Source organism: Salmo trutta, chromosome 7 (assembly GCF_901001165.1).
Source record: "Salmo trutta chromosome 7, fSalTru1.1, whole genome shotgun sequence".
In the NCBI taxonomy this organism is placed as follows: domain Eukaryota; kingdom Metazoa; phylum Chordata; class Actinopteri; order Salmoniformes; family Salmonidae; genus Salmo; species Salmo trutta.
Window position 1 is genome coordinate 2,716,174 of NC_042963.1, and position 13,164 is coordinate 2,729,337.

Genomic DNA, 13,164 nt, shown 5'->3' on the forward strand with positions numbered 1-13,164 from the left:
TCAATTATCGTAAGGCAGCTTTATTAAGAGACAAAGATATTTGGCAAAACGTGCACGGGCTCGTTCTTTCAGTTCTTAGGGAACTAGCGGAAGCAAGCCCCGTAAACATATTGTGCATCTGTTTTATACAACATGATTGTAATGTAATGACGTATGTTGAGTCTTGTAGATTCGTCCTCCTGACTGGTCGATGAGTGGAGTGACGATCTGGTCTCGGGTCGGGATCGACTCCCCATTGGTCCATGAGTGTGTTCTTTGTTCCGCTGACCCAGCCCTCTGGGATGGGTTTGTGTGTGTACTTTGTGCTGAGTCCTTGTCTGTGTATCTCTGTAGTCACAAGATATTATTGCGAGACTGGACGTTGACCCCTGTGATCAGGTCATTTCCTATTTTATCAGTGCTGTGTAAGGTCTAATTCGGCCAATCTGTTTCTAGGTGTGCGTGTATAGCTAGTATCAGTACAACACAGAATGTGTCTTTTGTATCAGCAGATAAGTGTTGCGCAATAGACCAGCTTATCAAATATATTTATAACAGAACACAATTGCATTTTATCGATGGAAATTTGAATGCACAACAATACAGTGATGAGATCCTGAGGCCCATTGTTTTTCAAGGTATCTGTGACCAACAGATGCATATCTATATTTCCAGTCATGTGAAATCCATAGATTAGGATCTAATGGATTTAATTCAATTGACTGATTTCCTCATATTAACTGTAACTCAGTAAAATCAATGAAAATGTTGCATTTATATTTTTGTTCAATATAGTAATGAAACCTCGATCGCGAGCCGACCACTCCATTTCACACCATGGATAAAAGCACATTTAATTAATTTATTCCCCACTATTGGAACTCCTATGTGTGTACGCGTCCCCAAAAATGTAGCCTAATCATAGAATTACATACAATCCCTTTTAATTCAATAGGATCTCTATATGTGTAGTAGTAACGATTTGTCATTTAACTTTTAAAATGTAACCTTATATTCTGGCGTAAACACATTATGTTTTCATCTGATTGTCAAACAGTCACTTCAAATGGCTCCTTTACTAGGCTACACGTTCATCCACTCGCAACATGTTTCCAGCCTCCAAACAGTGGTGAATGGAAAGATACATCTATTACACAAAACACCAAAAAGTGTAATGACATTTCGAGATTGTCATTAGGCCAGAATGCTGTCCGCGCGCATCTCGGTGTCTGCCAATCACCTCTGCCTTGGCAAAATGTAAATGTTCTCTTAGAACCACATCGGATTTTGGAGTTTAGGCTATATCACCAGTTTAAGTCCATTTGCTAATTTCTCTGACATAAGGTAGCCTAATTATAGCCCAGTTTCTTGACATTTTGTTTGAATGATTGTGACAGACTCATGTTTTACCGGTATGGCGTACCACCGCTATTTCTTTTGCAGGCGTGCGCGTTCACAACACCGGGACGCCATACCTGACGGACTATACTTTCACCCCCGGCTTCACACCCAAGATTGTGGAAGGCGAGAAAAAACAACTAACCAATGGTTTCCACTAGATAGAACAGCCACAAAGTCAAAATTGCTGTCCTAAAAATTATAGAAAACAAAAATTCGCTTTTTTTGTCTTAATATAATGTTAGGTTTAGGCATATGGTTAGCAGTGTGATTGCGATTAGGTTTTATATCAGGTTTTAAGAAGATACTTTGTGGAAATAGTTTTCTTTCTTATTTTTTTACTTTATGGGGTTGGCTGGCTGTGGTTATAACTTCCGGATACTACTTCCGGGTTTATGCCTAGCTAGCTGCATGTGTTTTTAGCATTATGCCGCTCATAGTAATGTGTGGTTATCCATGTAGTGGCAAAACACGAAGATCGGTGGAATTACAACAATACTTTGAACAGAATACAGAGAGAAAGGTTCACAATGTAGGAGATGGAACGTTGGGAATTGAGAAGAACGCTGTATACGCAGGTATGCTGAAAGTTAGCTGATTATCTTGCTACAGTTGTTAGCTAGCTAAACGTCTTAGCTAACAGTAGCTAGCTCACATATGCCTTTCAACCACAAGAGGTTGGTGGCACCTTAATTAAGGAGAACGGGCTCGTGGTAATGATTGGAGCGGAATGGTATCAAATACACGGTTTCCATGTTTTTGATGCCACTCCATTGGCTCCGTTTCAGACATTATGAGCTGTCCTCCCCTCAGCAGTCTCCACAGCCCAACCACTTTGTTCAGGGCAATGTTTCTGTTGCCATGCATGTAGCCTACACTCCTTTCTGTACCGACTGTTCCCGAGATTATAGAAATATAATATAATTAATTGTAGTTCTGTGGTTCTAACTGAAAACTAGTCTATATGGTGTGACCATTTGCCTCATGCAGCACGACATCTCCTTCGACAATACAGTTGATCAGGCTGTTGATTGTGGCCTGTGGAATGTTGTCCCAGTCTTCAATGGCTGTGCGAAATTGCTGGATATTGGCTGGAACTGGAACACTGTCGTACACTTCGATCCAGAGCATCCCAAACATGCTCAATGAGTGACATGTCTGAGTATGCAGGCCATGGAAGAACAGACATTTTCAGCTTCCAGGAATTGTGTACCAATCCTTGCGACATGGGGCCATGCATTGTCATGCTGAAACATGAGGTGATGGCAGCGAATGAATGGTATGACAATGTACATTCAAATTGCCATTGATAAAATTGTGTTCATTGTCCGTAGCATATGCCTGCCCATAACCACCATAGGGCAAACCGCTCGCCTACACGATGCTGTCCACCATCTGCCTGGTTGATACCGGGATTAATCTGTGAAGAACGCACTTCCAGCATGCCAGTGGCCATCAAAGGTTAACATTTGTCCATTGAAGTAGGTTACGACGCCAAACTACAGTCAGGTCAAGACCCTGGTGAGCACGACAAGCACACAGAGGATCTCCCTATGACCGTTTGTGCAGAAATTCCTTGGTTGTGCAAACCCACAGTTTCATCAGCTGTCCGGGTAGCTCGTGTATGACCATCCTGCAGGTGAAGAAGCAGGATGTGGAGGTCCTGGGCTGGCGTGGTTACATGTAGTCAGCGGTTGTGATGCCGTTGGACGTACTGCCAAATTTTCTAAAACAATGTTGGAGGCAGTTTATGGTAGAGAAATTAACATTCAATTATCTGGCACCAACTCTGGTGGACATTCCTGCAATCAGCATGCCAATTGCACACTCCCTCAACTTGAGACATCTGTGGCATTGTGTTGTGTGTGACAACTGCACATTTTAGTGGCCTTTTATTGTCCCCAGCACAAGGTGCATGTGTGTAAGGATTATGCTGTTTAATCAGCTTCTTGATATGCCACACCTGTCAGGTGGATGGATTATCTTGGCAAAGGAAAAATGCTCACTAACAGGGATGTAAACAAATTTGTGCACAAAATTTGAGAGAAATAAGCTTTTTGTGTGTATGGAACATTTCTGTGATTTTTACTTCAGCTCATGAAACATGGGACCAACACTTGACATGTTGCGTTTATATTTATGTTCAGTCTACAACCAGTTAGCACTTTGGACATTTCTGAGTTTCCTAGTTCCAACTAGCACGTGAATGCAGCATGTGCCAATATTGCCCCATAAATTCCTCCCCTTATGTATTAACAACAGTGAAGCGATAGCCAATAAATAGGATATTGATTGTAGTTCCAGCTCCCATATTAACATTGTTGATATATGTGTCACAGATTCTCAGAATGAGAAAAATGTAAGAGGATCTCTAAGAGCTGAAGCAGAGAGGTGAGTGTACTGCTCATAGATTGTGTAACGTTGCTGCATCTATTTCCAGAATCAAATTTGATTTGTTTTGAAGTTGCAGATAAGAATTCATAAAAAATGTTGCTTTATTGCATTAGGAGAATCAACAAAGAGGATATTGTAATTCTGGATTCATTGAACTATATCAAAGGTAAATGTTCATTTTTTTTATTTTTTATATTTGATTTTGATCAATATTACAAATAAAAGTGTGTGGGTGGCTATGGCAATAAGGTGCTTTCTATGTATATCACCTAACCTAAAAGTCTTTAAATTTGTGTTTCTTCTATTGTAATCCATTAGGTTACAGATATGAACTTTTTTGTCTGATCAAACACACACAGACGCCTCACTGTCTGGTATGTAATATGTTGTTGATGGAAAACATGATTTTAACAGTGGCTGTGCATGATACCCCTTGGGGTAGAATAGGCATTATGGGTGGGTGGAGTTTGCACTCTGTTTCAAATTTCGGAGCACCATGGCGTACAGTGCTTATGTCGTTTAGGTGTACGCTACCATTCAAAATATGCTTTCTTTAATTCATGAGATTTGATTTCTCGGTCACACTGAGATTTACCTCTTTTAAATGTACCATATTTATTCATGAAGGTTTACTGTTTGACGTCAGCCGAAGTGAGCTCAACATGGAACACAGAAAGGGATGTTGAAGAGCAGTACACTCAGGAGATGTAAGTTACTTTCCCTTGGACAATTTTTATTTTGCTCACAGGATTTATAAGAGATAACGACAGTACTGCTCAAAGACCCGCCTTGTTCTCAATGAGTCATTGTATGTCTAAACAACATAGCCATCCACATTTTAACAAATGCAGACTACTTTTTGAAAACGTTTTAAGATACCATTGGTGCCTAATTCTTGCTCATGTTGTGTTATTGCCTAAATTGGCAACATTTAATGTATTTCTATTCGGTAGGGAAACACATTGACAAATTAAACAATTGTCTGATGCATTGCACTATAGTGTTTTGTAGTTTACGCTAATTTTCAACACCTGTCCCTAAATAGGTTTTTATGGAAACAAAAGGGAAGAAATAAATAATCAATAAAATAAATCACAATCTCATATCAGTACATTGCATTTGTAACCTTTATTTAACTAGGCAAGTCAGTTAAGAACAAATTCTTAATTACAATGACGGCCAACACCGGCCAAACCCGGACAACGCTGGGCCAATTGTGCGCTGCCCTATGGGACTCCCAATCATGGCCGGCTGTGATACAGCCTGGAATCGAACCAGGGTTGCCAGCGATGCAGTGCCTTAGACCGCTGCGCCACTCGGGAGCCCTGATTTACAATTATATTTTAGTCATTTACATTATCACAATTATATGCACAATGAAAAGTCACAGGCTTCAATTAGATGCATGAGTGAAATTCCATTTGCTAATGTGACTTGCAGACTCATGGTCTTTGGTTCTGCTTTTGCTTTCACAGCCTAGATGCGCTGGTGCTGAGATTTGAAACTCCAGACTCCAGGAACAGATGGGACAGCCCACTTTTCACCATTCAGAAAGAAGACACGCTTCCATTTGAAGCCATCTCTGATGCCATCTTCAAAAGGAAAGCACCCCCTCCTAACCAGTCGACACAGAGTGTAAGAAACTTGTTTACATGCATAAATCACAAAGTCATGTTTCTGCATGCAGTTGGTAGTTTCAGGTTTTAAGTGAAGTTTTTCATCCATCTGTTGCAGCAGCCACTGTCATCTACAAACTTCTTGTATGAGCTGGACAAAGTCACACAAGATGTGTTGATGGTGAGCCTTCATATTTATCAGTAACTTCCTTTTATTGTTTTTTCAATCCTTGCATTGGTCACCCCTCTGCTGTTTTCTTCTGTTGTTTCTGTTTTTCTTTCAGGATCATTTGTTGAATTGATTCTTTTTTAATGCACAACATTATTGCTTCAGTTGTGTTATTAAATACTGTCTGCAATGCTGTCTGTTGGAAGAATGTATATTGACTCTTTCTGTTTGTCCCAGGCAATTCTCAACTCCCAGAAGACAAGTGTTCCAGGGGATCTCATTGCTGTTCCAGGAGCTACAGAAAAGATATCCTTTGCCACATTTTGCATGTTGCTCAAATATACCCCCCTCCTCCTTCTAAAATGTATTATTTATTTGACAGTCTCTCATTGATGTATTCTTTTTATTTTAATCACCACCTCACAACAGTCTAGCACAAACAGGGGTTAAAGTCATCTTTTATCAAATAACTGGACCTCTTAGCATGGGGCTGTGGATAAATGGATATCCATCAAAGAGTATCTTTCATTTGATGCAGTTGGTGGCGCAGCAACTGAGCCACCAGAAAGGTCTCGCCATCAAGCACATAGGATGTTTGAGATTGGGACCAAATCATTGGAAGCATGGCGACTGGCTTTTATCAGGATTCCGAAGCAGACTCAGAAACCAGTACTTTGTTGTTCCCCCTGCAGCTCACTTTGAACAACATAGCACAGGCAAAGTAGTGCTAGTGGAGTCTTGAACTACAAAATGTGAGTTGAATATTGATTGTCTTCAGAGAGATGACATTTCTTCACAGCCTTCTGAAAGCATACATTCATCTCTTCAAATTGTGGTTTCGGGACATAAAGGGGCCGAAGCCAAATGTATTCGATACCGTAACCTTGCTTTCAGCTCTGACACATCAGAGAATTCATGAGTGTTTATCACTGTGTTTCCTTAACCTGATGTCAAACATAGAACTGACCAGAAGTCTAAACATGGCAGAGCTCCGGAAACTACGACGCCAGTTCATCAGCTACACCAAGATGCACCCGACAGAGAATATCGGACACATTGCTAACATGTTTGTACAGTATCTAAACAAGAGTATACATTGATGACTTCTTATTTTAACGCCTTTGGTTCAGGTCAATAAAATTAAGGGAATGCCTTGTATGATATGTTTACATTGTCTGAGACAAGTACATTCATTTTAAGTATATTTTTGTGTTTGAGGCTGCATCGAGGTTGCCCTTTTGGTATGAATAAAAAATGATCATATTTAGCTGTTAATGTTTCACAAAATTATATAAGACCGCAAACTTATTACAGAGTAGTTATCTGGCAGGTTTTTGGGGTAACAGTCGGTCTATTAGTACAGTATAAATATTCTTTATCCAGTTTATTTTTGTCCTTATTAGTTAGGAGGCTAATGCAAGATGTTTCTATTGGGGTTTTCCCCATTTGTTTAGTATACTAAGCCGTCTTTACACTAAGCAGAGATTAAAGTGACACTGCATGACTGCTCAATTTCTTAGTTTATAATATTTTATATTTGTCAATACGCATTGATTATTGCTTTCATTTCTATACTAGTCTAACATTGTGGGTGCAATGTATAATCCATTAAATTGTTAATAGAAAACTACAAAACCATACACTGACATTTAAGAATCATAGCTGAATGTTTTTTGAGACATGCACTACCCTGTACAATAGGAAAGTCAGGGATTTTGTTAGCTGTTTTCAGTGAGAATACAGCACAATACAAAATGTCAGTTCACTTGTGGCTTCAGTACTCAAAGCAGTGGGTCTGTGGGGATGTACAATGAATTGGCCTGCGGCTGAATCTAGTTGATGGTCCCTGACGTAAAGCAGGATAATTCCATCCTACTGCTGAGACTATTTCAGAGGTGTTTGATGCTTCATCGTTTTAGCCTGACGTGTGACCACTTCCCAAGTTAGGCTTTGCTGCCTGCTAATTGAAACACTTTGTCTTATCAATTACATTAATGTCATCGTATGCCTGCTGATGCTACTGTAATTGCAATAAGGGCTCGTTTGAAAGAGTAAAATGTCGATTTTGATGAGAGCAACACTGACATTTATTTTCTTGAATATTCCTAAAGCATTTAGAAAGCTAACATGTTTTCCTTGTGGAGTTCTATTCCATCTCAGTGGTTTCTCATTAATGACCAGTGAGCCCATAGGCATTGTATTATCACCCTGTGCTTTTCAGATTGCCTTGCCTTTGTTCCTAGGGAGACATTGGAACAAAGTCCACTCTCTGTCAATCATTCAGACTAAATGCAGATGGCAGTGGACAAGTCTTTGTGCTAACCCAGTTTAAAAAAAAGTCCCCATTCCCTTATCAGTACCTCCCTGACCTTAAGGCTTCCGCTCCAGGTCCAACGTGATGGTGTAGGAAAATGGTGTAGGCTACAGAGTAACAGGATGCCATAAAACATCTATTTTATTCTCCTTACCTTATCAATTCATGTAGAGCGGTCCATTTATTTTATTCTCCTTACCTTATCAATTCATTATAAGGTGGCAGGTAGCCTATTGGTTTGAGTGTAGGACTAGTAACCGAAAGGTTGCAAGATCAAATCCTTGAGCTGACAAGGTAAAAAAACTGTCGTTCTGCCGCTGAACAAGGCAGTTAACCCACTGTTCCTCATTGAAAATAAGAATTTGTTCTTAACTGACTTACCTAGTTAAATAAAGGTAAAATAAATAAAATCTAGAGTGGTCCATTTATTTGGATGCTTTGGAACTGTCTTGTTAGAGCACCCAAAGAGCTATGCCAGTTTATATGGCTCTATAAGTTATATCATACTATATTTCTGGTTTAACCAAGTTCTGTCACATAGCTATGGATTAACAGCACCTTTCTCTAATTGGCTCAAATGTTCTTGTCCTGTACTTCAACCTTGACCCTTGGCTCAACTTGACCCTGGCAAACAAACAGTGGATTTGTTGATTAGAAATCTCCTAAACCCTTCTAACCAGAGGAAAACAGGAACTGACTAAGCTGTACCTCTTGAAAGACCGAAATAATCTTTTATGTAAGAATTAGCAAATTTATGCTGCATGGTGTAGAATGTTATTTGCTGAATCAGACTGAACATGCATGACATAATGTGATTTAAAAAATTGTTTGCTTCCATCCTCTGGGGCAAACGTTAAACTTGGAGTTTGCTGTATAGTTGTTCCCTCCGACTATGTATTACTAAGGACCATTACCTTTGCTCTTATTCTACCCATTATATTGTCATATGATTAATCATTTTAGAAAAACTTTACGTGTATAAAAGTTTAGTACATTTTAATACAATTGATGTCGGTAAATTACTAAGAATAACAAATACATTTATTCTAATTAACATGTAAGCATGAGGGTAATCAAAATTATAGTGAATGGTCCTATTTACAGTGAATACACAACTTTTTTCTCAGTTATTTTCCCTGGCAGGATGGCAGTGCCAAATAGCCTGTCCCAGTGGCTGAAGAAAGGTGCATAGTTACTGTTGGGCTTCTGGTGGTGCATGTCATGAGCTGGTGCTCCTCCTAACAGACCAAATGGTACCAGGTGGTTGAGAGCCCATGGCAGGTCATAGCCTATGTGGTCCTCCACTGACATCCAGATACTGAAGATGGTGACGCACCAGGTTGTAAAAGGGTGGCATTTCAGCAGGATGGGGTCCAGGTTGCTCCAGAATCCCACTGTTAACAGTTCTGGAATGCTGATTTGTTGGGTGTTCCAGGAAAAGGGTGCCATGTATTCGTGGTGGATGGCATGGACCCACCGATACAGTTGTGGATGCTTGTGGTGCACAAAGTGCCACATATAGTACTGGGTGTCAAAAAGAAGAAGGGAAGCAAGTCCATCAATGAGAACCTCTACCATAGTTGGAGCACTGGAAGGCAGCGCCACTGAAGGCATAAAGCAAGTCTGAGTCAGCACAGCAGGCAAAACAAAGATCAAGTGGTTATACACAGCCCTTCCGAAGCTCTTTGCCATCATCCTCATGGTTGGACGTCTCTCTTGCTGGATCTTGTAGCGGTGAATGGAGGGGACCTTGTCTCCCAGGAGGTCTAGTACAGCAAAGGGGAGACTGGAGAAGAAGTAACTGGAGAAGTAGAGTATGACAGGGAAGAAGGGAGAGGAGATGAGAAAGTAGTGGTTGAAAAGGAAATAGTCCCATAGAGGTTGCAGAATCCTATCGGAGGATCTGGAGAAGGTAGGAAGCTGCAAAGGCAGCTGAACCTTGCTGATGTTCAACATCCTGGTTACTCTGGATGCCTGTGGCTGTAATGTGCAGAGAGAAGACATTCTCCCTTTATATAGTGCTGAGCTAAAGACTTGGCTCTCACATCAATGAGACAGCTGTTTTTTTACATATAATTTCAACAATAAGTCCTCTGGTGGATTTTGTTAATCTTCCGGAACACACACAAACCTTTCGACACTGACCAGTTCCAAGTTCGTGCCTGCAACACTGTCCTCCCACTGGCAGTTTATCCCAACAGGCCAGTTAGTTAATCAGCTTATTAAAAATGGTCATATTGTACCAGATACAGATATGTTGGTCCCTGCTTGAGTTAATTATACATGTTACCTATCAAGTTAAAACTCAATTGCAAGGCATCTTAATCAGTATAATTTATTAAATTGATAATATCCGCAACATTCACTTCTTACATATTTGTATTTCAATTCAAGACCACCATGGTGACCTACTCATATAACAATGGTCAATCATCATTTTCATTCTCAATAGCATTAGTTGAGTCCATGAAATCTGTTATTTTCCATCTGTTCATTGCTCCATGTGCTCTTAAATTATTTTAGAAGATTAACTCACTAATTTAGTCATAGATTCCAATCATATGTACAGTGGGGGAAAAAAGTATTTGATCCCCTGCTGATTTTGTACGTTTGCCCACTGACAAAGAAAGGATCAGTCTATTATGTTAATGGTAGGTTTATTTGAACAGTGAGAGACAGAATAACAACAACAAAATCCAGAAAAACGCATGTCTAAAATGTTATAAATTGATTTGCATTTTAATGAGGGAAATAAGTATTTGACCCCCCTCAATCAGAAAGATTTCTGGCTCCTAGGTGTCTTTTATACAGGTAACGAGCTGAGATTAGGAGCACACTGTTAAAGGGAGTGCTCCTAACCGCAGCTTGTTAACTGTAAAAAAGACATCTGTCCACAGAAGCAATCAATCAGATTCCAAACTCTCCACCATGGCCAAGACCAAAGAGCTCTCCAAGGATGTCAGGGACAAGATTGTAGACCTACACAAGGCTGGAATGGGCTACAAGACCATCGCCAAGCAGCTTGGTGAGAAGGTGACAACATTTGGTGCGATTATTCGCAAATGGAAGAAACACAAAAGAACTGTCAATATCCCTCGGCCTGTGGCTCCATGCAAGATCTCACCTCGTGGGGTTGCAATGATCATGAGAACGGTGAGGAATCAGCCCAGAACTACACGGGAGGATCTTGTCAATGATCTCAAGGCAGCTGGGACCATAGTCACCAAGAAAACAATTGGTAACACACTACGCCGTGAAGGACTGAAATCCTGCAGCGCCCGCAAGGTCCCCCTGCTCAAGAATACATATACATGCCCGTCTGAAGTTTGCCAATGAACATCTGAATGATTCAGAGGACAACTGGTGAAAGTGTTGTGGTCAGATGAGACCAAAATGGAGCTCTTTGGCATCAACTCAACTCGCCGTGTTTGGAGGAGGAATGCTGCCTATGACCCCAAGAACACCATCTCCACCGTCAAACCTGGAGGTGGAAACATTATGCTTTGGGGGTGTTTTTCTGCTAAGGGGACAGGACAACTTCACTTCATCAAAGGGACGATGGATGGCGCCATGTACCGTCAAATCTTGGGTGAGAACCTCCTTCCCTCAGCCAGGCTCATTGAAAATGGGTCGTGGATGGGTATTCCAGCATGACAATGACCCAAAACACACGGCCAAGGCAACAAAGGAGTGGCTCAAGAAGAAGCACATTAAGGTCCTGGAGTGGCCTAGCCAGTCTCCAGACCTTAATCCCATAGAAAATCTGTGGAGGGAGCTGAAGGTTCGAGTTGCCAAACGTCAGCCTCGAAACCTTAATGACTCGGAGAAGATCTGCAAAGAGGAGTGGGACAAAATCCCTCCTGAGATGTGTGCAAACCTGGTGGCTAACTACAAGAAACGTCTGACCTCTGATTGCCAACAAGGGTTTTGCCACCAAGTACTAAGTCATGTTTTGCAGAGGGGTCAAATACTTATTTCCCTTATTAAAATGCAAATCATTTTCTAACATTTTTGACATGCATTTTTCTGGATTTTTTTGTTGTTATTCTGTCTCTCACTGTTCAAATTAACCTACCATTAAAATTATAGACTGATCATTTCTTTGTAAGTGGGCAAACGTACAAAATCAGCAGGGGATCAAATACTTTTTTCCCCCACTGTAATCTTACTTAATCATTATGTAGCCTAACCTGATGTAATCTTACCTAATAATCTGTTTGTGGAGCTACTTAATTAAGGTCAAGGGAGCAAACCTATGTCACAGCTATTCTATCCACATGGTCAAACTCCCAAGATTTTGTCTAGTTGCCCACCTAAAAGACACAAAAACACAGTTCTGAGAAACAGAACACAGTTGCATCCCACTGGGTAAAAACGGGTTGAATCATCATCGTTTCCACGTCATTTCAACAAAAATAATTATGTGATGACATTAAAAAGGTTCGGACCCTTTTTTTCAATTTTCGTCAAAAATGACATGCCCAAATCTAACTGCCTGTAGCAAGGGTATGCATATTCTTGATACCATTTGAAAGAAAACCCTTTGACATTTGTGGAAATGTGAAATGAATGTAGGAGAATATAACCCATTAGATCTGGTAAAAGATAATACAAACAAAAAAACATGTGTTTTCAAAAATGTTTTTTTGTTCCATCATCTTTGAAAAGCAAGAGAAAGGCCATACACTCAGATAGGATTTTAGATGTAATTTAGATGTTGTCCACAAGATGGAAGCAGTGTGGGGTGGAGCCAGTTCCTACATTTGAATACATTTTTTCAAACAAAACTACACTCTCTCTGGGACTTTCAGGATGACAAATCAGAGCAAGATTACTGAATGTAACTATATTATTTACCTTCAGAGGTGAATGTATCAAACCAATTGCCATGATGTGTTTTGTTGTTGTGCACTATCCTCAAACAATAGCATGGTATTTTTTGCCATAATAGCTACTGTAAATTGGACACCGCAGTTAGATTAACAAGAATTTAAGCTTTCTGGCCATAAGACATGTCTATGTTCCTGTTGTTTACAATGTCATTCTAGTCACAATATCGAATATTGAGCAACAACTGTCCCGGTTTAGGGACACTGATCCCGTAGATCAATGTGGAAAACTGATCGGATTTGCAAAAAGTCAACGTAAGGGAATTTTGTATTTTTTTTCAAACCTAAATCCAATTACACAGTGACATTTTTTGTTGATTTTACATTGAATTCGCATTAGTTGACAACTCAACCAAATGTAAATCAAAACTAAACATTGAATTAACGATTGTGCCCAGTGGGATA

The 13,164-nt window shown here is 40.2% G+C and overlaps 2 protein-coding genes across 3 annotated transcripts; one reads left to right on the plus strand and one right to left on the minus strand.

The window, feature by feature from the left end:
- The first annotated feature begins 1,630 nt into the window (after positions 1-1,630).
- Positions 1,631-7,634, plus strand: kti12 (KTI12 chromatin associated homolog). Of its 2 annotated transcripts, none has more exons than XM_029757620.1 (9): positions 1,631-1,955; positions 3,717-3,768; positions 3,885-3,937; positions 4,090-4,145; positions 4,399-4,478; positions 5,247-5,406; positions 5,509-5,568; positions 5,794-5,862; positions 6,513-7,634. In XM_029757620.1, the coding sequence occupies exons 1-9, from the start codon at positions 1,805-1,807 to the stop codon at positions 6,654-6,656; spliced, it is 825 nt and encodes a 274-aa protein (XP_029613480.1). In that variant the 5' UTR covers positions 1,631-1,804; the 3' UTR covers positions 6,657-7,634. The 2 variants fall into 2 exon arrangements, with proteins under 2 accessions (XP_029613480.1, XP_029613479.1); XM_029757619.1 differs by having other exon boundaries at positions 1,699-1,955; positions 5,506-5,568.
- Positions 7,635-8,847: 1,213 nt separating this feature from the next.
- On the minus strand, positions 8,848-10,502 carry LOC115196743 (cholesterol 25-hydroxylase-like protein 1, member 1). The gene has a single exon (XM_029757618.1). It carries the CDS (start codon positions 9,872-9,874, stop codon positions 8,969-8,971), a length of 906 nt encoding a protein of 301 aa, XP_029613478.1. The 5' UTR covers positions 9,875-10,502; the 3' UTR covers positions 8,848-8,968.
- Between the last annotated feature and the right edge of the window lie 2,662 nt (positions 10,503-13,164).

What these genes read in the sequence shown, in the direction of transcription:
- kti12 (XM_029757619.1), top strand. Translation starts at nt 1,805, where the DNA reads ATGCCGCTCATAGTAATGTGTGGTTATCCATGTAGTGGCAAAACACGA. An exon ending in CTAACCAGTCGACACAGAGT is followed by an intron (nt 5,407 to 5,505) that starts GTAAGAAACTTG and finishes CATCTGTTGCAG; the next exon opens with CAGCCACTGTCATCTACAAA. An exon ending in TTCCAGGAGCTACAGAAAAG is followed by an intron (nt 5,863 to 6,512) that starts ATATCCTTTGCC and finishes CTGATGTCAAAC; the next exon opens with ATAGAACTGACCAGAAGTCT.
- LOC115196743 (XM_029757618.1), bottom strand. Translation starts at nt 9,874, where the DNA reads ATGTCTTCTCTCTGCACATTACAGCCACAGGCATCCAGAGTAACCAGG.